General features: G+C 46.8%; 1 protein-coding gene across 6 annotated transcripts in view; it reads right to left on the bottom strand.

Moving 5' to 3' along the window:
- The window catches only part of ARMC2 (armadillo repeat containing 2), a 108,840-nt gene that overhangs the window by 13,277 nt on the left and 67,895 nt on the right, over positions 1 to 27,668 (bottom strand). For all 6 annotated transcript variants that reach the window (XM_084777712.1, XM_084777710.1, XM_084777707.1 and 3 more), the window contains exons 11-13: positions 24,767 to 24,912; positions 19,315 to 19,414; positions 1,228 to 1,528 (exon numbers count right to left, since the gene is read on the bottom strand). In XM_084777712.1, coding sequence (XP_084633838.1) covers positions 1,228 to 1,528; positions 19,315 to 19,414; positions 24,767 to 24,912 — 547 coding nt within the window. The remainder of the gene's footprint in view (positions 1 to 1,227; positions 1,529 to 19,314; positions 19,415 to 24,766; positions 24,913 to 27,668) is intronic.

Here is a 27,668-nt window from a genome sequence, read left to right as displayed (position 1 = left end):
GCAGGTGACATGGTGGACACATGTAAAACCATTACTCATGAGATAGAGGCAGGTAAATCAGGAGTTCCAGGTCACCCTTGGCTATACAGTGAGTTTAAGAACAGTCTGGGCTACATAAAAAGAAAGAACGAAAACAAGAAAAAACAAACAATCTCTGCTAAATGACTATGATGATAAATGAACACATTTTTTGCTTAATACATATGACCTTCAGTAATTTCTGTCCCTATCTCTCACTCTACCTCCAGACTCATTTTTATTTTTATTTTTATTTTTTTTGAGACAGAGATCTACCTGCCTCCATCTCTCCAGGCGGACTGTGAATTTCAGCCTCCAGATAGGTAAGAAATGCATCTCTGATGTGGGAGCCTGGAGAGACGGCTGAAAGCTCAGAGTGCTTGCTGTTCTTCCAAAGCACCGGAGTTCCGCTCCCAGCACCCACGTCTGGCAGCTCACAACCACACGTAACTCCAGAGCTGGGGTCTCTGACATCCCTCACCCCCGGCCTCTATAAGCACTTGTGTACATGGCATACTCACAGGCACATGAGCACACAGATCAGAAGCAATTTCTGTTGTGACAGAGTAAACTAGAAAGGTGGGACATGAAAGATGGGGGGACACGACTACAGGTAACGTGAGATCTGGAAAAGGAGATGAACTCTGTTCATACGGACTGATCCTGGGAAATTTTAGAATTTCCCAGTTTTGTGGCGGTGGGTTTGGTTTGGTTTTGAGACAGGTCTCATATAGCCCAGGCAGGCTTTCAACCTCGCTCTGCTGCCTGAGTGCTGGGATTGCAGACATGGCCACCTCAATGTGGGATAAGTTTAGCTGGAGACTTAAACCCCAGGCCCGTGTGTATGTCAGGCAAGCATTCTACAAAGTGACCCAACGCCCAAAAGTGTTTTTCCTTTTCACAGAAAAGCTAAGGAGGTTCCTTAAGAAGTGAGCCGAGGGCTGGAGAGATGGCTCAGAGGTTAGGAGCTCTGCCTGCTCTTCCAAAGGTCCTGACTTCAATTCCCAGCAACCACATGGTGGCTCAGAACCATCTATAATGTGATCTGATGCCCTCTTCTGGTGTGCAGGTGTACATAGAGGCAGAACACTGTATAATAAATAAATAAATAAATAAATAAATAAATAAATAAATAAATCTTAAAAAAAAAAAAAAAGAAGTGAGCTGTTAAGCCCTCCCGCAGATCTGTCCTGGGCCTACAGCTCTCACCGAGAATGCTCAGCAGCAGGCTCACCACCTGCACGTTGGCTGCCAGCACAGGGCCAATGCGCGGGTGAATGGCTAAGTTGGCCAGGACCCGGGTCAGCTTGATCAGCACATCCTCGGCCTCTGCCTCTGGCCTGGCTCCTGAGAGCCCCGAACTTGTTGAGTGCTCCTCAGGCTGGGAGAAGTTCTGAAACAGCTCGAGCAGGGTTTCAACGCTCCCACTCTCATTGGAGAATAATTCCCGGGCCTGGTTACTTTTCGCTGTCAGGTTGCCAAGGATAAAAACAACTCGAATTACTAAATCCTGCAATAAACAAAAGACAGAGCATTACAAGCATAAAGGAGCTGGAGCAGTCAGTGGAAAGAATACAGTGTGGTTTAATTTATGCACAACTTAACTAATAGGAAAATGGATCACATCTGGCTTGTACAAAGTCTCTTGCAGCATTTGCGTCCTAAGATGGGTGCAAAGTGACAGAAGAGATTAGAAGCGCCTGGTGGCCCTGAATGAACGCAGAAGGACTGACGGACTCCTCCAGGCCTGAGAGCCTTCATCTCAAAATGTGGGTGGTCTTTTTTAAAACCTGGAAACAATTAGTTGAGTGAGCTAAATATGTCATGTGAGTTCACATTGTGAAGCTAATAGATTTCTTGAGCATCCAAATTCTTTAACACACACACACAAAATAAAATTCCTCTCACGCCTCAATAGCCCAAACTCTCCACAGAAGGTCACTCAAAAGTTGAGCATTTCCTTATAGTGGAACTGGTCACAGCAGGCCTTCTTGGTTTTAGCACTGTTGATGCTTGCAGCAAGGTCACTCTGTCTGTCTGTCTGTCTGTCTGTCTGTCTGAGACACGGTCTCCTCATGTAGCCCACATCTAGAACCACTGTGCTACTGAGGGACCCATAGTAAAAAAAGTGACTGTTACTTCTGGGAGTAAGTGGTAGCTACGTGACTGACACTTAACATTGTTTGCTGGAGAAATGATATTGATTTACATTCAGAATTTTAGATTCACCAAGCTAGGAAAGATGTTTTCTACAAATAGCCAAAACACTATGGATGCAACATATATATAATTCCTGATTGTTTTGTGGTTCTTCTTGCTGTAGGAAGTTTACTGTATATATGTGTAATAATATAAATGTATATGTAAAAAAATATTTAATAAAAAATTATTGTTTTTAATTTACCAGTATGATCAGTATGCCCGGCTAGTAATCAATTAATTAAGACACACACACTTGTTATATTTTAAAATGGCCTTAGTTAACCTGGGGCAGGGCAGACATTAATCCTCTACCCTATTTCCCATAGTGGTGTAGGTATGTGACACCTGCCCCAGTCCCATATCATCTGTTTCTAATAAATTCTATCAGGCTACTTCCCATCCATAATATCAAATACTTGCTAATGCTTTTTTTTATCTGAGCTGGATTCTCTATCCACGCCAGCCATGTGCGTCTCCTCCATCTAACCCATGGCGGCCTTCCTCTCTTCCCTTCAGGTCTCTCTCCTTCCTCTTCGTGGAGGTCTTTCTTCTACCTAGAATTCCTCTCTCTCCTAGTCCCACCTATCTCCTGCCTGCCCAGGCAAGATGGCTTTTTATTAAGCAAAATATGGGTCACAGAGAGAGCAAGCAGTAATTAGCATAAAAATACATCAGACCATTCCCCAACAAAAAATTCCTAATAAAAAGATACAAAGTAACAGAATGGGTTTTTAAAAAATTAAAATAAAATTGTTTGCTGGCTTATACATCATATGTATAAATTCACTTTTCTGTCTATGTGCCATATAATAGATAGATGTTCTTATTTATTGGCTTTTCCTGAAATATGGTCTTATGTATCCCAGGGTGGACTTGAACTCACTATGTAGCCAAAGATGACCTTGAACTCCAGGTCCTTTGCCCCCACCTCTTGAGTGCTGGGACAACTGCAGGTGTGTGGTGCCAAATCCACTTTATTTTATTTTGTTCTGGAAATTGGACCCAGAGCTTTGTGCACGCTAGGGCAAGTACCTATCAACTGAAACCCTGCCCCCAAGGCTCTAAACTTGTTCTTAAAAAAAAAAAAAAAAAAGGTAAGATCAGGACATCTGAGGCTGAGGCAGGGGAATTACCTTGAGTTCAAGGCCAGAATGGGCTACATAGTGAATTTCAGGTAGTCTGGGCTAGAGAGGGAAGAAGAAGAAAGAAGAAAGAAGAAGAAGAAGAAGAAGAAGAAGAAGAAGAAGAAGAAGAAGAAGAAGAAGAAGAAGAAGAAGAAGAAGAAGAAGAAGAAGGAAGAAGAAGAAGAAGAAGAAGAAGAAGAAGAAGAAGAAGAAGAAGAAGAAGAAGAAGAAGAAGAAGAAACATGAAGGGAAAAAGTAAAAGAGAAGAAAAAATAATAAAATAAAAACCTAAAATGAGAACTGTAAATTCAAGAAACAGAATAAGCATGGCTTCCCTGGGCATGGTACTGCCTGCCGGTAATTCCCAGCACCAAAGAGGAAGGCAGAAGGGTCACCACCTTCCACCACCCAGCACGTTTGAGGCCATGTGAGCTGCACGGCACGCAGTTTACTTAATTTGACCATGGTACACAGGATGGCGAATGCGTAGAAGAGGCATCAGGGAAGGTAATGATAACAGAGATCTTGCTAAGGGCCGTCGCTGGGTCGGGTGTGATGCTCAGGGTGCCGGGCCCTGCAGGTCCCAAGGCTAGTGCAAGCGGAACTGGACTTGAACCCAGAGCTTCCTGGATACTGGGGTTCTCACACGCAGCAGCCATTGGCTTCTCTCCTCTGCCCTGGCCGCTTCTGGACAGTTAGGGACTTCCGCCACTACCCAGGGGCGTTTCCACCACTCTGGCTTCCTGATCAGGTTAGTAGTTACTTTGGCCTTAAGGAAGGGGGCAGGGCCAAAGGCTGGGCACCTTTTCTGCAAGGTGCGAAGGAACATACAGGATCCTGAGGTTCAATGCAGGGCCTTGGCCGTGGCAAAGAGTCAGAGGCAGATTGAGGGCAAAGGACACCTTCTGATTTTCAGGCAACAAATCTGCCGGTGTCAACTTGTCCCTGCTTGTTCTTGAAGAAATGTCCCTGGCTCTGGCAGAGCAGCAGTGGGGCTGCTGGCACAGCTGTGAGCTACTTGCCATCATGCAGAAGGGGCAGAGCCCAACACTGTGGCAAGGACTGGAGCCTGGGGCACGGGGTGGTGGTGGTGGTGGTGGTGGTGGTTGTTGATGTTGTTAGTTGTTGTTGTTGGTTGGTACTGGGGTGGTTGATGGTGGTGGTGGTGGTGGTGGTGGTGTCCATTTTCAGAGACAGTTCAAGTCAAAGCACTCAGCAGTCATCCAGTTAGGAGAGCCTGCTTCTGCTCCACCTCTGGAAAGAAGACGTTCATTCCCAGCTAAGGCTTAGATGGGCAGGACTGGGAGTGTGCACACAGAGACCAACATGACCGTGCTCTGAACCGCTTAGTCTACCTGACAAGCGCAGGCTAATCTATGAGGGGAAACATCTTTGCAAAGAGCAAAACAGCAAAGGAGATGAATTCTAGCTAGAGACACGGGAGGCTCAGGGTCCCTGGACCCCTAGTGATGATCATGAGACTGAAAGAGTGAGACACAGGCACAGTGTAATTACAGTGCACCAACATCTTAGCTAACTGCTGGGCTGACCCAACGGATTCAGAGGAGTATAGAAAAAAAGGATACTCAAAGCTGGGAGTTAGGGTTGCATACCTGAGTCCCAGCACTCACAAAGACTGTGAGTTCAAAGCCAAAGTCAGACTTTGAAACACAGGAAGGAAGGAAGAAAGGGAGGGAGGAAGGGAGGGAGGGAGAGAGAGAGAGAGAGAGAGAGAGAGAGAGAGAGAGAGAGAGAGAGAGAGAAACGGCTCAGGAAGTAAAGGTGCTTGCTACCAAGGGTGGAGAGAAACGAGTTAGCTTCTAGCTTCCACATGTGTGCCATGGCATGCATATGCCTGTACACACACACACACACACACACACACACACACACACACACACACACACTAAACATTTTGGGGAGAAAGGGGAGTAAGAAGGAATGAGGAAGCGAGATGCCAACGAGCAGCAGAACTATCACAAACGAGCTTGAGATGACCCCTGACATGCCATGGAGCACTGGCTGTGCGCATCTGCTGTGTGGACAGGGCTGGGTCTCTGTAAGACAATCTATCTCATGGCGCCTGAGATGCCTGGCCATGCACATTCTATAAAGAAGCTGAAGCCTGCGGCCTTAAATCGACAGTAAAGCATGGGATTTCACCATGACACTCAAATCCCACTGCATAGTTCCTTTAAGCAATTCCTGACGCCGAAGGCGCTGGGCTCTCAAAGTAAGGAACTGAGGAGACTCATCTCCAATACCCAGGACAGGTGCAACAGAAAAGCATGATGGGGGTGTGGGGGGGGGTGCAGTTCCAAGAACTCAGGTCCTTGGCAGTAACTTCTGCCTCCTATTTCCCAAGCAGTGCCTGGGAGCAGAAGTTTTGCAAATGTTGATATGCCTCGGACTGACACGGTACAAGCTCTGCGTCCATAGCGGTTAATACTGATTGTAGCAGCAGCGCAAGGAGTCAACACGCGGACCTTCAGATGTGCTGGCAGGGGTCCAAAGTGTTCTAGGCTGCTCCCTCCCTGCTCTGATAGACACCACGGCCAACAGCCACTTGGGAAAGAAAGGGTTTATGTGGCTTGCACTTCCACACCTCAGTCTATCAGTGAGGGAAGTCAGGGCAGGAACCCGGAGGCAGGACCTGAAGGAAAGGCTAAGCAGGATGCTGCTTCCTGGCTTGCTCTCGGGCTCAAGAGTGGCACCACCCACAGTAGGCTGGACTTCCCCCATCAGTTGTCACCTAAGAAAATGGCCCCACAGGTTTGCCTATAGCCCAATTTGATGGAGGCATTTTCTCAGTTGAGGCTCTCTCTTGCCAGATGACCCTAGCTTGTGTCAAGTTGATAAAACAACAACAAAATGAACCTGTACACAAAGCTCAATAGACACACATGTGCACGCACACACACACACACACACACACACACACACACACACACACACACACACACGGGCCGAGTCTCTAGACACTGTAACTTCTGTCTTTGCCATCTGGGCAAAGTTGTTCGTAGCATCTCATCCTAGACAGCTAGCTCCTCCCCACTTCACACCAGCCACCTGAGCGTTCCCTGGCGGAGTTCTCCCATCCCCACAAGGCGACATGAAAAGAGACAGCAAAGACATTATAAGTGATTTAAAATGTCGTCTGAGGAACTTAACAAACAGCTTACTGATCTTGCTAAATCACTGTCAGGACCGATCCATTTACTTCCCAAATGTTCACCACTGCATTGTGAAGAATGCTCACTCGGTGTTTGTTTCTTTTTCTTTTTCCTTCCTTTCCCCTCTCCCTGGGTTGTCTGTCCCAGGGAACCTCAGCTGCCAGGATCCTATGAATTCATCTGCATAGACCAAGAGCTACTCTTTCTAAAACTCCCCCTGGCTCCTTGCCACATCTAAACAGCTTTGGTTCTAACATCTGTGTGGGTCCCCACATGATATGGACGGGTTCCCTTTGAAGTGGCCGTGGGGTGGGAAGAGTTAACACAGTCGCAGCAGTGCCTGTCTCCCTGCAGTCAGATGGAAAAAGGGAGGGGGTGGTTCCTGGCAGCAGCCGTGCCAACTGCAGGATGGCATGCGAGATCAACAAACGGGGATGACAGATTGTGCCGTGTGCAGCCTTCAGCCTCCACCAACTGCTCCCCTCACTGCTTCTGTCCTGCGACTGTGGCGTCTTTTCTTCCCACCTTTCTCAAATATGTTTCCCAAGGAGCCAGGAGCACAAAATAGGCCAAACAGAAGCAGTCTCATGGAAGGCTGTTCCTGCGCCTGTGCTTGGATGGCTCATCTACGATCCAGAGACCAGAAGCTAAGCAAGGGACTCTGGGGGCCATGGCTTCATTGTAAGTGACCTGGGCTCTTATCCCTGCCCTGAGAGGTATCCTCACTCGCAAACCCCACCCCTACACAGAGGTTATCTACTGCTGCCCAGGCCAACCCACCTGAAATAGACAAAGTACCTCTTAGCAAAAAATTAAAATTAAAAACAATCCCTAAACACCAAGAAAGTCAGACGTAGTGCTGCTCGCCTTTAATCCCAGCGCTTGGGAGGCAGAGGCAGGTGGATCTCTGTGAGTCCAAGGTGAGCCTGGCCTACAGAGTGAGTTCTAGGACAGCCAGAGTTACCCTGTCTCAAAAAGACAAAAACAAGGCAACCAACAAAGTACACAAATGGTAAAATCACTAGTTCACAGTCCCACAATTTCACAACAGGGAAAAAAAGTTCCTTCAAAACCCAGCTCTCCATCCCTCAGTCTTTCTCAGTCTCTGAGAGCAGCACTCTACTTCTACAGGATTTTTATTAAGCCAACACATCGGTGCACGCTCACACTGCAATTACATGGTTTTGAAATAGCAAAATGAAGATGAATCCGGAGAGGCTTTTAATATCCCTGAGAAGGCGATCTGGAATAACCAGTTCATTCTGACTTTCTAATTTTTCTGGAAATAGAACTAATTATTGGCAACTACAGCCAACCAGAGCCCAGACAGGCAGCACGCTACCATAAGAGGCCTGAGCTTTCTTGAGCCTGGCAGGCCTGCCTTCCTCAGGTCACCACGGGATGTCTCAATAGGCACGCACTTTATGGGTCTCACAAGTTATAAATAAATGACTTTAACTGGGGCAGGTCACTGCTAAACAGAATGGTCTGTGGCCACCTCCAGTAGCGGCGGCAGCAGCACTAGCTACTGTGGGAGCTACCTTCCATCTGAGAGCGACCGGCCTAAAGCCGGGAAGAGATTGCCACCCTTACTCCGGGGTATGGAAACTGAGGGTTCTGGAGACTCCACTGTGATGGGACAAAGTAGAGCCTGAACAATGACTTCTGAACACACTGATGCATGTCAATGCCTCATTCCCAACCCCCCAGGCCTGTGGTTTTGGTTTTTTTTTTTAAGCGGGAGGGGGTTTGAGACAGGGTCTCTCTCATATAGCCCTGGCTGACCTGGAACTCACTACATAGACTAGCGGGCCTCAAACTCACAGAGATCTACTTGCTTCTGCCTTCTGAGTACTGGGATGAAAAGGCATGTGCCAGGCATCTGTGGTCCTTCACCAATCTCTTAAACTGGTTGTGTGTCTTCTCTTGTGAAAGGTGGCCCTGGTGGCCTGTTTTTGGACTGCAGGAGGAGACTTGGAATCCCTTCTTCCTCATGGAGGCAGCACACAGCACACTCTGAAGTAGCATCACATGAGCCCTCTGCCCTCTGTGACCTACAGTGCTTTACCTCACAGCGCTCCCCACCCACAGGCAGCCGCAGTGAGCACATGGCTCTCACGCCCTCCCCACGGGGCCCTAAAATAGCCCCTGTACATAACGCTGACCATAGGAGGAGGACTGATGTCAAGCTGTCACAGAAGAAATAAACTATGTTCCACAGACTCCTCGTACCTAGGAGACAGCTCCTACCCAGCTTAGAAAAACATCTGAGAAAGATCTTTAAGAATTGGGAGTGGGGGGAAGGGCAAACTAATTGAAAAAATTTGGCACTCCCCCATGCCCTTAACCAGAAAATCAATCAAAAAGTCCTGTTTTAAACTCTGGCTAAAGTTGCCTGCATCTTAAGTGTTGATTCAGGATCTCCAGTTCGCTTTCTTTCTCTTTAAATAAAAACCTAAACATTATGTGCGCTTACAGGTGGCTGAGGAATAAATACACATTACTAAAGATGAGCTGCAGACTACCGGGAAAATGCTGGCTAACCCACCAGCACTGCAGATGGATTGCCAGTTGGCCTGAACATTTAAATGTATATAGCAGACCAATCCGAGAGGCCATAGACTCAAAACCAAGATGGAAGCAGATCGTTGTAAAGGCAGAGCTGACCACGCACGCTATCAACAGTCATTTACTGAGCGCTCACACTCCATAACTATGAACGTGGCTCCCACTCAAAAATACCAGGGCAAGAGCAGAATCTGACCATGCTGGGTTCCTTTTTCAGCCACAGACATGAAGGCATTTGGGTTCTGTGCTGAGTGGGGGAAGAGCCAGTTCCACAAGGACAAAGCAGCGGGTGCTGGAAAGAATGAGCAAGCTCAGACCCACTGTGCCTGCCCCGTCAGGGGTGCAGAACCCAGGGAGAGGCTGAACAGGGAGCGAGCTCAGCCAAATGCTCTCCCAGCACCACTGGGAAATGTGCCGGCAGAGAGGCCGGGAAGGCAGCCAAAGGACATGCTCCTGCCAGGGAGGAGGCGGAGAGCCAGTGGAAGCAAGTTACCACACAAAGACACCCAGGCAAGGGGTGGCGGAGAGTCCTCCTAACCAATCTACCACAGCTACTTAGAGGAGGCAGAGAGGAACATGGGGGGGTGGGGGTTTGTTCTCTGGGGTACTGAGTGTCTGGGTAGCACCAGAACTAGAAAAATGGGGAGCCATCCCAGGTCTCTCTTTGCATAACACGATGCCCAGGCTGTCCAAATCAGTGCCCATGCCGCATGCCTGCATTGAGGACCGTTTACCCTACACAGGCAGGTCTACATCGAACTACGTGGAACAAGAGGCTGCTTTTAAATACGGCACAAGTGAGGGAGGGAAAAGCATGAAAGCGGGAGGGAGGGAGGAACGGGAGGATACAAGTGATGGAATAACAACTGGGTTGTAATCTGAATAAATCAGTAATAATAAAAAAAGACAAATGAAAAAAAAATACGACACCAGCAAGGACCAGGCTGGTGACTCCAGACGGTGTTTGCAAAGCTCTGCCTCTAGTAGTTCTATTTAAAAAGGGGAGAGAGAGAGAGAGAGAGAGAGAGAGAGAGAGAGAGAGAAAGAGAGAGAGAGAAAGGGAGAGGTTCACTCTGAGTGGAAAGAGCTGAGGAGGCAATGGGTTAATGGTGACTGAACGCTGATATAGATAACGATTGTTCTTTGTGACTTTTGTGTGACCTCTGTAAAAAGGCTGCTCCTTACATAAGTCTTATTTCAGGCATTTTACCAGCTCTCTTGCCCAGTAGATATTTACAGGAGAAACGGGGAAAATCCCAACGTGTTCTTCCAAAAAAACAAACCCACACGTATTTTGCTGAGCTTCTAAAAGTAGCAGTGGTGACGTCAGAGGAGCCTCGGAAGCCAGCCCTGCCTCAGCAACACGGCTTGCTCCTTCCCCCTTATCAAGTCCATCTGTCTGCACATTTGGTTTGTACCAAATGCAATTTACACCATAAAGCAAGACAATATGTGCCTATTTCTGAAACGAGATTTGTCATTTAATTGGCTCTTGATAGGAATTCTTACCTAACTGAAAATCAGAGTGGCTCTGAACCAAGCTGGTGGCAACTCTGTTTCTGTCTCAGTTTTGTGTCCCTTGAGACCGGAGCTGCAGACCAGCTTAGCACTTGGACAAATTCATTACACAGATATAGTTGAAGCCATGCTGTTGTCACTGTGGGAGTCCAAGGAAGGGGAGCTTTTGTAGGGATGGTTGAACCTGAACCTCCCAGCTGTACACCCAACCATCATGCAGACTGAGCCCACATCACCCAGGGCTGCGTGTGAGATGTGTTGTCAACAGAAATAAGGTGCCACGCTCAAACATGTCTGCTGTGAATGTACAAGGTTCAGATGTGGGTATGTACTGTGCTCTTTCAAAGCGGGGGTGGGGGGGCTCTACAGGAATACGGGATTGTCTTGATGACAAAGCAGTACTCGTGGGCCCCTGAGGGTTCCAAGGGCCCCAATTCATCCCTCCTGAGTGGGCCACTCTGACTGGTGTCTGCCAAGGATGGCAGCTGGTCCTGGGACAACTTGTTTTGACAAAAGTCTGGCAGAGAAAATTAGGAGAACAGTCTAACGTAACATAGTATAATGTCTTGTTTTGCCTAAGAACTGTCTCTGAAGCTTGCTTCCCTCGGTGGTAGACCTCTTGTTTAACGCGCCCCCCCCACACACACACGCACACACACACACACACTCTCTCTCTCTCTCACACATACACACACACACTCACACACACACACTCTCACACACACACACACACACACACTCTCTCTCTCTCTCACACATACACACACACACACTCACACACACACACACACTCTCACACATACACACACACACACACACACACACACACACACACACACACACACACGGGGTGGGGTGGGGGTGGCACAACCAGATCAGAAATTGTCAGCCGCCCATTGCAAAGGTGAATGAAACAGGCCCACCATTTTTGAGAGAGGCTCACTCGGCTGCCCTTGCCACTTGCTTTCTACTTTGACACACACACCCTATGCCAGGGCGGCCTGCGTAAGCATTTGCAGGTCGCTGGACGTTTATCTAAAGTCGCTGCATCCACAAGGTAGGATGTGTCTCAGGGAGCCACTCCCACAGTTTGTGCTGCCCGCCCTCCGAAGAAGTCTCAGCTCTCGGGTCCCATCCCAGACCTCCTCCATCAGAACCACTCCCAGGAGATTCCTTCTAAGGATAAAGCAAGTGTGGAGGCCAGGATTGAATTGAGAAACCACTGCACATCGCCCAGCTTTAATCCCTACGGTCTATTTTTATAGTATTGCTTTACGAACACATATGAATTCACATTTCTATTAAATCACTCTCACAGCATGGATGTGTAGAACTTAAAAGTGAAGGCCGCCTACCCCTCCTGTAACTCTCAGATCACTCAGTAGTGCCTGTTTAAATGCTGCAGTCAACCTCAACAGCCGCAAAAGCAGCAGGGCCGACACCTGCTTTGGTACTTTTTCATATAATCTCATTCTCTTCCCCCCCCCCATGGCCTCCCCCCCCCCCCCCGCAGCCTCTCCCCCTCCCCCGCCACCGCCCTTCAACAAAAACAACAGCAGGTGGGGAAGAAGTATTTCACATCTCCCAACAGCAGTGAGCCCATACAGGATTTCCCCCCTCTATGTGTCATGGAAGTAACAAGCCACAGTTTCCTGTACAGCACCCTGCCTCCTGCTGAGATCGCTTTGGGAGGGGGGCAGTCACTGTGTGCATAGGTGACATTCGTTGGTATGAAGCACTTTTTTGTTTATTAGTTTGGGGACTCACTATGTAGCCTGGCTTGGTGTCTAACTTGTGATCCTCCTGCCTCAGTTTCCCTAGTGTTGGGACTAGAGGTGTGCGGTTTAGATTTCAGGTTGTATGAGAAATCACAACGGGCACACGCGAGGAGTCGCATCAGGAGGAGCACCTGCTCAGTGCCAGCCTGCTGGGTTCTATGATTTAAAACCACACGCGACTATAAATGTTGGTTTGATTTCACGTCAACTCTTGTCAACGAGCCAAGCTGTATGCAGAAGCGAAGGGTACAGTTTCTGCGTGTCATTTAGGGAGCACAGTGGGCACCCAGGGCATTCAGCTCTCAGAGCAGCTACCAAGGACTAGCATATTCTGTGTGTGTGTGTGTGTGTGTGAGAGAGAGAGAGAGAGAGAGACAGACAGACAGACAGACAGACAGACAGACACAGAGACAGAAACAGAGAAAGACAGAGACAGAGACAGAGACAGAGAGACAGAGAGAGACAGACACAGAGACAGAGACACAGAGACAGAGAATACATTCCAGGCTCCAGTCAGATTCGGAGATGTAGACAAGGAATGGCACATAAAACAGACAAGGACAAAAAGGATTTGTACAGCTTTGCTGTTTCTCTGGTCCTCACTGTTGCCTTTTATCCCAGATACTTTCATGCCCAGGACATTCATTCTCCAGACTTACTGCCCAGCCCCGGATTGGTGGCCCCTTCCTTCATTTTATTCAACATTAATTTTTAAATTATTTTTATTTTATGGGTATGGGTGTTTTGACTGCATGTATGCCTGTGCACTACTCACGTGCCTGGTGCAGGCAGGGGCTGGAAGGGGGCATCAAATCCCCCAGAACTGGAGTTTCAGATGTTTATGAGCCGCCATGTGACCACTGGAGTCAAACCCCGGTCCTCTGCAAGAGCAGTCAGTGCTCTGAACCACTGAGCCACCTCTCCAACCCCTCAGCATTGCTTTTTATATGTAAGATAATTTCAAATTGTGTTGGGTCAATAAATGTTAAATTGTAAGTTATATAAATGCATGCTTTCCAGATAGCACACAAAGATCCGTCTTGTAGATAATGACTTTCAGATAAACCCTTTCAGAATTTCAGATAAACCCTCTTTCGTTTGTTTTCACAAGTTTGCATTAGGCCAGATTAACTTTTTTTTTTTTTCTGTTTTGTTTTGTTTTTCAAGACAGGGTTTCTCTGTGTAGCCCTGGCTGTCCTGGAACTCTCTGCAGACCAGGCTAGCATCAAATTTTAGAGATCCACAGGCCTGTGTCTCCTTGAGATTAGAGTGCCACCATGCCTGCCTCAGATGAAATCTTAAATGTTGCTGGTCTAATAACTAATTTGAAAAAGGCTACACCATGTAAAAGTAGTATCTGTACTGTTAACCGTATCACACAGAGGTAAAATTTTTGGCATGCTAATTGACCATACATCTGCATAATTACTACAAATGCATACACATCCGTTGGCCTCCTCAACTATGCAGAGAACAGGACCAACGGTTCCTCCTCCTCTTTCTCCCCCTCTTCTTCTTCTTCCTTTTTTTTTTTTGGCGGGGGGGGGGGGGGTGGTAGTTTGAGACAGGGTTTCTCTGGGTAGTCCTGGCTGTCATGGACCCAATTATAGACCAGGCTGGCCTTGAACTCACAAAGATCCTGCTGCCTCTGCCTCCCAAGTACTAGAATTAAAGGTGTGTGCCACCACAGCCTGGCCAAACTGCTTTTCTTTTCTTTTCTTTTTTTTTTTTTTACTATTTTATTTATTGATGTTTATTTTATATATATGATTGCTCTATCTGCATGTACATCTGCAGGCCAGAAGAGGGTATCAGACCCCAATATAGATGGTTGTGAGCCACCATGTGGTTGCTGGGAATTGAACTCAGGACCTCTGGAAGAGCAGACGGTGCTCTTAACCGCTGAGCCATATCTCCAGCCCCCAAAACTGCTTTTCTTAAAGGATGATTTTTAGCAAAAGTGACAATAAATGTCAAAGTGGGGTGTGATGACTAGTTTTATGTCAATTTGACAGAAGCTAGAGTTAACTGAAAGGAGGGAACGGAACTTCAACTGAGAGAATTCCTCCATAAGATCCAGCTGTAGGGCATTTTCTTAACTAGTGATTGCTGGGGGAGGGCCCAGTCCATTGTGGGAGGAGCCATCCTGGGCTGGTGGTCCTGGGTTCTATAGACAGGAGAGCAAGCCATGAGGAGCAAGCCAGTAAGCAGCACCCTCCATGGCCTCAGCATCAGCTCCTGCACTCATAGCTTTTGGTGGGGAACTGTGAGTGAAATAAACCCTTTCCTTCCCAAGCTGTTTTTGGGCATGGTGTTTTATCACAGCTATAGTAACCCTGACTAAGACACGGGGCCTGTAAAGTCATGATTTTCTCAAACTTACTGGCCATGAGCTCAGGAAGCTTTTAAGTTTTACCATTTAACTGACTCAACCAAAAAGAAAAAAGAAAAAGAAAAGAAAAAAAGATGTTTACAAATGCATGTTATCATCACAAAACTATAAAAATAAATAAAACTTCCATGTGCAACACAGGATTCCCCACAGGTTTTACTGCATTTAATTTGCGGTGCTGGGGACTGAACCTTGGGCCTTTCCCACACCAGGCAGGAGTGCCACCCATTGGCCCTCCCCACCCTTGCAAGCCAGGGTCCCACACTAAGTTGAATGCACTCTGTGGTCCAGGCAGCCCTTAAACTTGCAATCCTCCTGCCTCGGCCTCCTCTAGCTGAGCACAACATCCTGTAAGTCCAGGCCAGAGTCATCAGACCCAGCTTCGCAGGCTGGGGTTGGTGATGCTCACTGAGACGTGGGGTTTAGGGACTGAGTTCATCTGTGCTTGGTCTTGTCCCATCACTACTGCCTACTGTCTGCGTCTTCTGATTCAGATACGTAGTGAGAACAAATATATATATATTTATATGATTTCTTCTTCTGAACCATACTGCACTTGGGTATCTACTGAGAAAGAAATCTCCCACTCAGTTATGTGACTTTTGTTATATAGGTGTTTCTTCACAGGGCAGGTCTAAACTGCTCCCCTACACCTAGAATTGCCTGGGGCTCCTATTCAAATCCTACCCAGGTGGACTCTGCTAAGCCTCTGAGACAGACAAAACCAGGCATGTCGGCATGGTACAGGCATGGCTGAAGTATGAAGTGTGGGTTTTTTAGAAGCCTCTGAAGGTTGATTGGCTGAATTCCTTAGAAACGCCGCCCTCCTCCTGGGGTCGGGGCTGGGCGGATGGGGATGGGACTGACTTAGAAATAAACAAAATCTCCAGGATCACAGGGGCTCCAGACCATTTCTGCTGGCTAAGCACGTGCTGCCAGGACTGTACATGAAGGGACTGCAAAGCTTTCCAATAGATTTCTATAACCCCAGTTAAACCTAGCAGAAACAGTTGGGCATACTAATGGAGTATGGAGTAGTCGTTTTCCTTAAGCTGCTGTGGGGCTGAAGACCAGTTCTGAGTCCAGGTAAATGCCAGCTGTTCAAACACCTACGCCACCGCCAACAACGCACGCACATTAGGGTAGGTCGCGGAAGCTCTAGAAACTGGCTTTATATACTGGGGGTGGGGTGGGGCTGTTCCCCCGAGCCTGCGCTCATAGGAAGGTAACGTTAATTCTATCCCTTCTGTTTTGCTGTTGCTATGGCAACCCACCGGTATGAAAAGATGGGAAGAGTTCTTAGTATGTCCTCCTTCAAACCAGGAAGAGAACAGTAAATATTTAAGGAAGATACTTGACTGTTAAGGAAAGAGGATTTTATAACACTTTACAGATTCCAAAGCATTTTGCCAACTCCAAACTCACTGTTTCCACATCAAAAGCCTTCCGTGGGAGCGTCACCCCCCCCCCCCCCCATGTAACATCCTGTGTCCGCAGGGAGCTCACAGCGGTGCAGAGCAGGAGAGAGCTGCATAGTTGATAGCACTGGGACCACCAGCAAAAGACTCGTACAAGACTTATAGGAGCTTTGGCTAATGACTTGAGGAAGTGTTTGAGACACAAAACCACTTCCTTGTACCCTGGCCCACCCACTCCCTGGCTCTTCTAAAATAGCTTGGCTTTGAGGAAAATGTCGATTAGGTATTTTTTTCTTACCAGAAAAAAAAAAAATAGATAGCTCAACACTGTAACATTGCAACAGTTAAGTGAACGACACAAAGGAGGATATTTGAAAAACTTAAATTTCATTTTTGTAGTTACTTTATTGTATATGTGTTAGTGTTTGGCTCACACATATGTCACCATATGGTCCGAAGGGGCATTGGATCCTTTGGGCCTGGAGTGGGCGCCGAGGAATGGTGCTGCCCGTGTTCCCACTGACAGAGCCCTCCCCTATGAACACTACATTAAAGCTGCAGACCTGTTGCCTTCCGTTTCACCCTCTGAGCACTGTATGGCCTTCTTTTCATAACCAACCCCCTTCAGCCAAAGAAATGACACCCCAAAGAGTTCAAGTGAAAAATCCATGGTGCGCAGGGCGTGTGTGCTGTGCCACATGTGACCTGCTCTTACCTCAGGAAAAGGAAAAGTACTCAAAGCTCACCAGTAAGGCCAGAGTGGAAGAAAACATGGCTGAGGAATGGACAGGTGGGGATGCTGTCTCCATGGCAACCAGCCTAACCAATCAATCAGCAAGCTCCAGGTTCTGTGACAAGCCCTGCCTCAAAACTTAAGACGGGAGAGCAAGGTTGACCTTTGGCCTCCATGGGCACACACACTTCTCACGCCCCTAAAATAGTCCCCTCCCCCTCCCCCAAAAGAAAAAGAAAAAAAAATCTGAAAGAGCAAGGTTTATAGTTGGATTAACTCAACTATGTCCAAAGATAGCAACAATAAAGTTTAGTTTACAAAATCTGAATTAAGAAATGCCTGGTGGACAGGTTGTGAATGCTTTCAAGCAGATTAAGCAAGTTCATTTATTGACTGACACAAGAACATCTCATACCTTTTATAATTTTAAAGGATATAGTTTATAGAAAGTGCAAAGCACTCAAGTGAAGCCCAGATACTCAGAGGCAAACTCAAGTCATTGCTGTACAGGATGAAGATGATGCACACCTGTAATTCCAGCACTTGGGGAGCCCAGGCAGGAGGACCTCACGGACAGGTCAGCCTGGACTACACAGTGGATTCTAGGCCAGCCTGGGCTTCACAGCCTCTGCCCTCTGCCCTCTGCCCTCTGCTTCCTACCCCCTGAATTTCACCCCTTCTCTCTCATATATGTACACAAAGTAAATATTTAACGTATGTTACCAGGACTTCTAGCAAGGTCTTACCTTTAAATGGAGGTAATGACAGAAATTTCTCCATCACTATAAGAACAATAATAAATGACTAAAATAATGTCAGCTGACGCATTTAGTCATTTTCAGCAGAAACACTTGGCTTGAAAATATTAAATTCAGTTCCATTAGTTGGCAAATAGGGTTTATGTTTTAGGGAGCCTGTGCCTGTCACAGAAACAAAATGTTGGATGAATCCTGGTATACGTGTACTTTCAACCATTGGTTCAACCACTGCAACGTAAGTGATTTGAAGAACTTGCCATATTGAAAATAAATACACGCTGAGCCATGTTTGAAACGTCTCACTCTAGTGATTTACAAAGGTGAAAAAAAGAAGGATGTTTTTAATGGATAGTCAACTGTGAGTAATTATACCAAGTAGGAAAACTGTATTTAAAAGGAGTCATGTGTGAGGTGTGTTTTGTTAAGACAGTCTCATGTACCCTGGGTTGGCCTCTTATTCATAGTTTTCTCTCACCTCTCGAGTACTGGGATTGCAGATGTTAGCAACCACATCTGGCTAAGCTTAGCCACTGAAAACGACTATAAGGCCGGCTACAGGACTCACTGGGTTAAGAAACCTGCTGCCGAACTTGCTCTGACCTCAACCCCTGGGTTCCATGTGGTAAAAAAAGAAGCAACAGATACAGTTGTCCTTTCACCTCCACACCTATGCCAGTGTATGTGTGTGTGTGTGTGTGTGTGTGTGTGTGTGTGCACGCACATACATGCATGCGCGCGCATGGGTGTAATAAATAAATATATGCAATTTCAACACATTACACATTTCTCCTAATCTATTAAATCAATGCTATTTCATACATACTTTATCCTGGGGTGGGGGCGGGGGCTGGCTCAGCAATTAAGAGCACTTGCTGCTCTTGCAGAGGACCCAGGTTCAGATCCCAGGACCCACATCAGGCTCACTCACAACTACCTCTAACTCCAGTTCCAGGGGATCCAATGTCCTCTTCTGGCTTCCTAAGGTCCCTGCATGCATGTGGTACAGACAGACACTCAGACACGCATAAGTTATACATGTAGATAGATAGATAGATAGATAGATAGATGATAGATAGAAAGATGATAGATGGATGGATGGATGATAGATGGATGATAGAGAAATAGATCGACACATACTTTATCTTGAAATCCTGTACTCTCAAACACAGCATGATCTAACAATTAGTACATTTAAAAGCAAAGAGAATCTTCAGGGCACATCCCAGGCAGAGGAACCCCATGCATGCTAAGTCCCCAGGGTTCTTACTAATAGGCATCTGAGTCTGCACGCCTGGGGTCAAGTTCAGCGAGGCTTCACCTGAAATAGGCACCCCAGGACAGCTCCCCTGGCAGCCTGTAAGTCCCCAAGAGGAATGGAACTCCTGCAGTCTACCCCTAAACCAGGAACCACCCATAAGGACCATATCCCACGGAGGCAGGCTCTGCCTTAGATTACTCTCTGTTCAGCCCTTGCTGGTAGTCATTGACTCCCGGGGCCATTGCACCACTCACGGAGGCTTCTAGTGGGAACTGATTGACGTGTTAAGAACATGGACTCGCTCAGCGCGGCCTCCCACAAGTGCAGCTATGCACAGACACGGAGGACACTGAAGGCAGACATGCAGGACTGACCTGTTTCTTCTGGTATTTGTTCAGGAGACTTAGAAACAAGGCGTAACATCTGGAATAGCTGGCCAGGGCTGCGCAGCAGTCACGGTAAGTGGTTAGTTTGCTGTGGGATCCAAGTAGGAAAATCAGAATAAATGCTATTTTTTTTTAAAGTGCACATAGTATCACTGTAAATACAGACCACGCCGATTCGTGAAAAAAAAGGTCAGAAAGACCCCAGTACACTAGTGCAGAGAAAATACAAAGAGGCTCGCTCTCTGTTCTAGACTCTAAGAGGATGTCACCTTAGAGTCCGTCACAAAGGGAAACCAAGGCAGGAAGTACAGCAGAGACCACGGAGGAATGCTGCTCACTAGCTTGCTTCCCTGTGGCTTGTCTGCTTGCCTTCTTATGCAACCCCACCTCCAGTGGGCTGGGCTTTCACGTCAACCAGAAAATGTCCCACAGACTTGCCTATGGGCAATCATACGGAAGCGGTGCCTCAAGTAAGGATCCCTCTTTCCAGATGCCTGACTCCAAAAAACCCTAAACCACCACACACATCTAGATGGCAGGTTCCAAACAGATGCTCAGAGATAGGGGCAACATCTGCCTGGGTGACTGTCAATCTGCAGGGACCCCCAGCAGCAGGTGTAACAGATAGCAGCAAAAGTGACCCTTAGGACAAGCAGTGCAGAAAGAGTTTCAGAAGCAGCAAGCAAACCCTAAATATGGAAAAGCCCATGACAAACAGGAGACAGATCGTAAGTTACAGGTCAATAGGTACGACATCACTGTGTTTCGGAATAGATCGTGCACCGGGGCTGTGAGTCTCAGCACGTCTTCACGGTGTTCCCCTCCCCCCAGCGCCCCCCCCCCCAACCTTCTCTAATCGGAGTGCAGCAGGGCATGCTTGATGCCCAACTACAAGTGCAGCACTAGAGATCTAAGAAGTATAGGTCTACTGAGCCTGGGAATGTTGAGCCTCGCCTGGATGACACAGGAAGACCAGGTCAGGGGGTATGCATGCATTCGTGCGTGCGTGCGTGTGTGCGTGCGTGCGTGCGTGCATGCAGCCCTCTCCTCTATACTTGGATCCTCAGAACTGAGCTCTGGCTGTAAGGCTTGGTGACAAGTGGCTTTACCTACTAAGTCATCTCACCAGCTGGTCTCAAATTCACTATGTAGCTGAGGATGACCCTGAATTCCTGATTTTCCTACTTCCACCTCCAAAAGTTCTGGGATATGCCACACTCCCAGCTTAAATATACTAATATAAGGCGGTGGTGGCGCAAGTCCTTAATCCCAGCACTTGGGAGACAAAGGCAGGCGGATCGCTGTGAGTTCCAGGCCAGCCTGGTCTACAAAGTGAGTCTAGGACAGCCAAGGCTACACAGAGAAACTCTGTCTCAAAAAAAAAAAAATATATATATATATATACACACACACTAATATATTTTCTGCATATTATAAAACTTTTAAAAATATGCTGCTTACATTTGAAATAGATTAGAACATCTAAAAATACATATGAATAAAAACAAAAATAATCCAAAATAAAATTTGTAGGATACAGTTAAAGCAATATTTAGAGGAAAATTTATAGCCTTAACAAGACCAAAAAGAAAAGTGATAGATTTCTAAATCAGACAGGGGGAAAACACAGCATCTTCACAGGGAGTAAGGAAGTGGGTGAGTACAGGAAGAGTAAGATAGAAAAAATACAACGAAATGGATCAATACATCTAATTATTCTTTGCCAAAACCTAATGTTTGGGGCCTGGAGAGGAGGCTCAGTAGTTAAGAGCACCCATTGCACTAGCAGAGGCCCCAGGCTCAGCTGCCAGCACCTGCATGGTGGCTTCAGCTGCCAGCACCTGCATGGTGGCTTCACCTGGAACTCCAAGCCCAGCAGGTGAAACAGCCTCTTTATAACTCTGAGGGCGCCAGGCATGTGCATGGTGTGCATACGTACACACAAGCACTGGCAGTATTCATAAAACAGAATAAATATTCTTTAAAAGACAAAAAAAAAAAACCTAATGACTACCAAACCTTTGGTTTTTTGTTTTTTGGTTTTTGGTTTTTCCAGACAGGGGTCCTCTGTGTAGCCTTGGCTGTCCTGGACTCGCTTTGTAGACCAGGCTGGCCTCGAACTCACAGTGATCCACCTGCCTCTGCCTCCCGAGTGCTGAGATTAAAGGCATGCGCCACCACACCTGGCTGGCTGCCAAACCTTTGATCAAGGAAAAAATTTACATTATTAAAAATCAAACTACACCTGAGGAACAATTTTAATAACAAAGAGGCTACATAACATGGGAGTAAAACGTACCAATTCCAGAGTCAAAATGCCTGGCTTGACCTGGAGCTCTGTGGCCTACTGATTGTGTGACGTTAGGGAAATGACTGCAGTTTTCTGGGCCTCAGTTTATTGAAGGTGACAATAATGATACCTATTTGGTGAGTGCCTGGGAAGTGCTTAGAAGATTGCTCGGCACACAGTGAGCACAGTACAAGTATTTGCAAATAAGTAAAAATAAATAAAATTGTGCTATTAGAGACAAAACTGATTAAAAACAAACATTGATTGATAGAGATGCTAGAAAGTGAACCCAGGGCCTTTCACACCACAGCGAAGCACTCTACCAGGGAGACGGCTGCACTATGTTGAGGTTTTTTCTTTGTTTGTTTGTTTATGTTGGTTTTTAAAAACAAGATCTTACTATGTATTATGAGCTGGCCTCAAACGACCACTCTTTCTGCCCCCCCCCCCACAAGCTGACCATTTACTGTTGTGGGAATGCGTTAGGGCAAAACGGAAATCCCCATAAAAATAAAACGGCCTGAAGCTGGACCAAGTGGAAAACATGACAGCAAATACAGCCATTAAACAAGTGTGTTAGCTGCCAGTACCTGTAGTCTTGTCTACTTAGGAGGCAGAATCTAGCTGCGGGGACGGAGTAGTGGTGGTGGGGAATGCAGGGGTGGGGGGGGGGTGGGGGGCGGGAGAAAGAGAGAGGAGAGGGAGGGAAGAAAGGAGGAGTTGCGAATGACCTGAATCAGTAGTCGCTAACCACACACACTTTGAGTGCGCTTTCCCACTCATTTTATGAAGGTGCTATAAACTTGAAACTGAAAACACAAAAATAATACAACAAAAGAAAAGTTAAGGTCAATGTAAGTCAGTGACCATTCAGAATAACCTGAAACAGTGTATTAGTTAACTACATCCAATCATGCATAATAGCTCACCATAAGAAAGCCTAGCACTCCAGAGGCAGAGGGAGAGAGATCTCTGAGTTTGAGGTCAGCGTGATCTCTGCATTGAGATCTTGTTTCCAAAGGGCGGTGAGGGGAGCCTACAGCAATTGTTTCCAGCTGGTGAGACCACAGAAAAACCCTGTAAAGCTGGGAAGAAACCACCCAATTCTCCCCAGTTTTGTACCAGAGTCCTAAGCAATGTAATAAAGAAAAGAGCTAGTCATAGTGGCTCTGACTGCACTTGGGAGGCTGGGGCAGGACTGCCAGGGGTTCAAGGCCAGCCTGGACTATCAAGTGGGGCTACATCAACATATACATTAACTAGTTAAATTAAAAACTTAAAAAAAGGGAGGGGGAGTGTTTGCAATATTTTGATAAAAACAAAATAATCATTTTCCTTTGCAGACAATTTGTATAGACAATATAATTTGCATGGGCCATATAAGGCTCTTAAGAACCTATAGGCAAACTCTTAGGCATAATGCTCAGCAGATTCCCAAATATAAAATTAACAGGTAAATATTGATTCTATTTACAGTCATCAGTATAGCCTATGAGGAAGTGGTAACTCTTTTCCATAGGACCTAGGAATACGTCTTGAAAGGATGTGAAATCCTTATGGAGATATTTGTAAAACTGTACTAAGGGTATTTATTTTTTAAGCCTTATTTTTTAAGGTAAGTGGCACATACCTATAATCTTAGCTCTTAGGAGAACGAGACAACAGGCCTGGGCTTTGGACTACAAAGTAAGACCCATTCTCTAGAGAGAGACGGAAAGAGCAGAGATAGATGGGGAGGGGACGGGGGGGGGGCTGGGGAGGGGGGCTGGGGACTTGGGGTGGGGGGGGCTGGGGAGGGGGGTTGGGGGCTGGGGCTGGGGAGGGGCTGGGGAAGCATCCTGTAAAACTGTTGGCCAAGCACATAGAAAGAAAAATCTGAATGCAGAATTTAAAGGCATTTCTGAAATTTATAGACATTTGGCTACTCTGTGGAACAAACAAAGTGCAAAGGTGACTAGTGCATGTGTGAGTTCAAGTTCAAACAACTGGCCCAGAACTCTAAGAATGTAATGTTAAAATTGAAGAAATCCTAAAATTTGCAGGCAAATGGATGGAACTAGTAATGATCATCCTGAGTGAGCTCACCCAGATCCAGAAAGATACTCATGGTATATACTTACTTAAAATTGGACACTAGCCCAAAGAGATGTCCCCTGAAAGTCTTCACTTACCAGGAGATTGGGATAGACACTGGGACCTCCTATTGGGACTCCAGGTGAGAGAGGTAAGGGAGAATGGGGAAATAGAAAGATCCAGAAGGTCCTAGAAACCTACAAGAAGACCATTAAGGCTGGCAGATCTGGACCCAGGGAGGTCAGCTCAAACTACTGTACCAACCAAGGACAATGCATGCAGTAAACCTAGAACCCCTATCCAGATCTAGCCAATGGACAGTGCATTCTCCACAGTTGTGTGGAGAGCGGGGACTGACTCTGACATGAACTCTGGTGCCCCCTATTTGACCACTTCCTCTCAGTGGGGAGACCTGGTGGCACTCAGAGGAAGAGTAAATAGGTTACCAGGAAGACATCTGATAGGCTGTGATCTTATAGTGGGGGACGAGGTCCCCTTCTGTCACAGTCCTAGGGGAGGGGAATAGGATGAAAGAGGGAAGGAGGGGGAAGATACAAGTGAGGGGATAACAAAGGAGATGTAATCTGAAAAACTTACTTAAATAAAAAAGAAAGAAAGAAAGAAAAAGTAGTCCTTCCCTGTCATACCCACAAATACTAGAGAGAACTCAGAATATATATATATCACAGTTGCTCTAGTTTGCATTGACTAAAATCAACTTGGGGTTAGGAATAAGAAAGGGTTTACTTGGCTTATGTTTCCCCTTCACAGTTCACCACTGAGGGAAGGAGGGGAGGTCAGGGCAGTCGCTCAGGCAGGAACCTGGAGGCAGGAACAGACGCAGACCACAGAGAAACGCAGTTTAGTGCTTGCTTCCCATAGCTCGCTCAGGCCCACCTGCCCAGGATGGCATGTCCCCTCAGACACGCCCACAGGTGGGACTGATGGAGACAATTCCTCAACAGAGATTTCCTCTTCCCAGGCAACTCTGCTTTGCACTGAGGTTACAAAAACTAACGAGTATACTTTTTTTTTATTTTTTTTATTTTTTATGAGGTGTCTTCTTCGTCTACCTACCTAAATATTCTGGCAATGTTTGTACAGATGTCCTCGTCGTCCATGTGTTGGTCCATCACTGTGCAGAGCTGGGGAAAGGCCCCGGCGTTTAGGAGCTTGCTTCTTGTCAGGGGGGAGTCGACCAGGTTTCTCAATGTAGCAGTTGTCTAGGAGAATGTGATCTCGTGTCATTTTCTTAGAGCTTAAAATAGGGCAACACCGCTAGGCAGGCCACGCCTCCCACAAGTCTCACCCCTCCCCCCACAGAAGGGGGAGGGGCCTGTGCACAGCAGCATGGGATAAGAACACAGGAGCCTAAATCAGTTCCAGTGTAAAGAATGGAAGGCTGCTGGGTGTGGCGGCAGCTACCTGTAATGCCAGCATAAGGGAGTTGAGACGCAACAGTTACAAGTTCAAGGCCAGCCTGGGCTATAAAGGGACCTTGTCCCAAACAAACCAATATAAAAATATGTAGATGGGATATTAATATTTTTAAGTAAATACATTTACTAAACCCTCAGAGTGTCCACCAAATGAATGGCCCTGTCATAGACACAAGAATTCTGCCGTATAGTAGAATCTTTCCACTCCAAATTCCTTTTTAAAAAAAATTGTTATGGGCTGTAGAGATGGCTCAGAGGTTAAGAGCACTATCTGTTCTTCCAAAGGTCATGAGTTCAATTTTCAGCAACCACATGGTGGCTCACAACCATCTATAATGAGATCTGGTGCTCTCTTCTGGTGGGCAGGCTCACATGGCAGTCAGAATACTGCATACATAATTAATAAATAAATCTTTTTTTTTTAAATTACTGCTTTTATTAAGGGGGGGTACCCATATGCTACAGCAGTCGTGTGGAACTCACAGAACCACTTGTGGGAGTCAGTTCCCTCTTTCTACCGTGGGACCAGACTTAGGTCATCAGGCTTGGTGGCAAATGCTTTTACTCGCTGAGCCATCTCACTGGCCCCTAAATTCTTTGTTGCGGCGGCTGTTATTTAGAGATAGGGTCCTGTGCAACCCAGGCTGGCCCCCACACTTGTTAGTAGTTATGGCTGCTGACCTTCACTTCTGGTCCTGCCTCTACCTCCCCGAAGCTGAGAGTACAGGGATGTGTGCCTGTGCCTAGCTTCCCACTCTAAAATTGTTTTGTTTGTTTTTTGTTTTTTGTTTTCAATAGAGGGTTTCTCTGAGTAGCCTTGGCTGTCTTGGACTCACTTTGTAGACTAGGCTGGCCTGGAACTCACAGTGATCCACCTGCCTCTGCCTCCCGAGTGTTCGGATTAAAGGCGTGCGCCACCACGCCCGGCCTAAACTCTTTTAAATAGCACTAAATAATGATGAAGCCAATGGTTATGTAAGACTTTTAGTCTCACTTTATTGAAAGAGGCAAATACTGGATTCTTACAAATTTGTTACATGTTGTTAAAGGCTTTTTCAAGAAAGTGTTCTACTTTGACTTTTGTCTGAAGGGTCAAGATGAGAGCAATTCAGCAAATCTTAAACAGTGGTTTTGTTGCCTAGTAACTTTAATTTTCAGTGTGATCTTTCCCCATAGGATTCATGGCAAGATGCTGGTAAAGCGTCACTCAGTCACCCAACTTGAGTCTGGCTTGGTTCCTCACCCTCCTACAGTACGGGCTGGCGGGGTGGTACCATCTTACTGAGAGGAGGTGAGGTGAGGTGGGGTAGGGTGGGGTGGGATGGGACAGAGTGGGAGGGAAGGGGAGGAGACAGTGAGATACGTGGATGGCATTGCTAGTGCCCTCCGCACAAGGGTGGGCTTGACCCCTTACTGAGAGCTTCTCCTGAGGAGGGAGCCTGAGGCTGCGGTCGACTCTGACTCTGCCCGCTGAGGGATGGCGCAGCCACTCACGCGTCCCTCCCTGCTTTATACCCTCATCTGTGGGAAGCAGAGCGGGCTTTCCCCAGGCACTTTCTGGGTGGTGGTATGTACGGATTATAAAGGATATAGGAACAGTTCCTGTATACTGTAAAGCTCCATGCAAGACTAAAGCATTGTTGTGGGCATAGTACACGGGTAAAAAACCAACAAGAACCACATACACCTGTTATCTCAGGGTGTGGAGGTGGAGACGGGAGGATCAGGAGCTCAAGGCCAGCCCGGACTGCAGAAAACATTTGTTCCCCTGGACTGGGAGACCCTGTGTCAGAACAAAGCCAAGAACACACCACCACCGCCACCAAGCCAAACCAAATAACCAAATAAACAACAGAATTAATGAGCTGAGAGGTACTCCTGATGAGTTTTTTCCTTTGTGTATCAACGAAGTCAGATATAACTGATTAAAATACAAGTGATCATACTGAAAACAGAATATTTGCAAATGCTTTAAAAAATGTATACAAAGCTCTTAAGTTCTTCCTTGAAAGCTGCAATATCACAGATGTCGGTGGGGAAATGAACTCTCTGCATCTTCCTGGGGACCACGGACCTCCATCGGTACCTACTAAGCTAAAGGACAGGCCTTTGTGAGACTGACAGGCTGTTCTGGGAACTCCAGCCCATGGCCACGGTAAGGTGACCATCACCTGAGCCAGGCCTCCCATTGCCCCAGAAATAACCTGGCATCTGAGCCCTGCTGGTTCATCTTAAGTCTAGAGCAGTGGGTCTCGGCCTTCCTAACACTTTGGCCTTTTAATCCAGTTCCTTTCGCTGAGGTGACTCCCAACTGTAGATATTTTTGTTGCTACTTCATAACTGTAATTTTGCTAGTGTTAGGAACCGTGATGTAAATGTCTGTGTTTTAGCCATGTGTGGTGGCTCACACCTCTAATCCCTTTAACACTTTTAGTCAGGGAGGCAGAGGCAAGCGGATCTCTGTGAGTTTGAGGCCAGCTTGGCTACAAAGTGAGCCCAGGACAGCCAAGGCTACACAGAAAAACCCTATCTCAAAAAAC

The sequence above is a fragment of the Acomys minous genome, assembly GCF_964271855.1.
Source record: "Acomys minous genome assembly, chromosome: 3".
NCBI classification, from domain to species: Eukaryota; Metazoa; Chordata; class Mammalia; order Rodentia; family Muridae; genus Acomys; species Acomys minous.
Note: the sequence above shows the minus strand (reverse complement) of the source record. Positions and strands in the feature narration are given on the sequence as shown.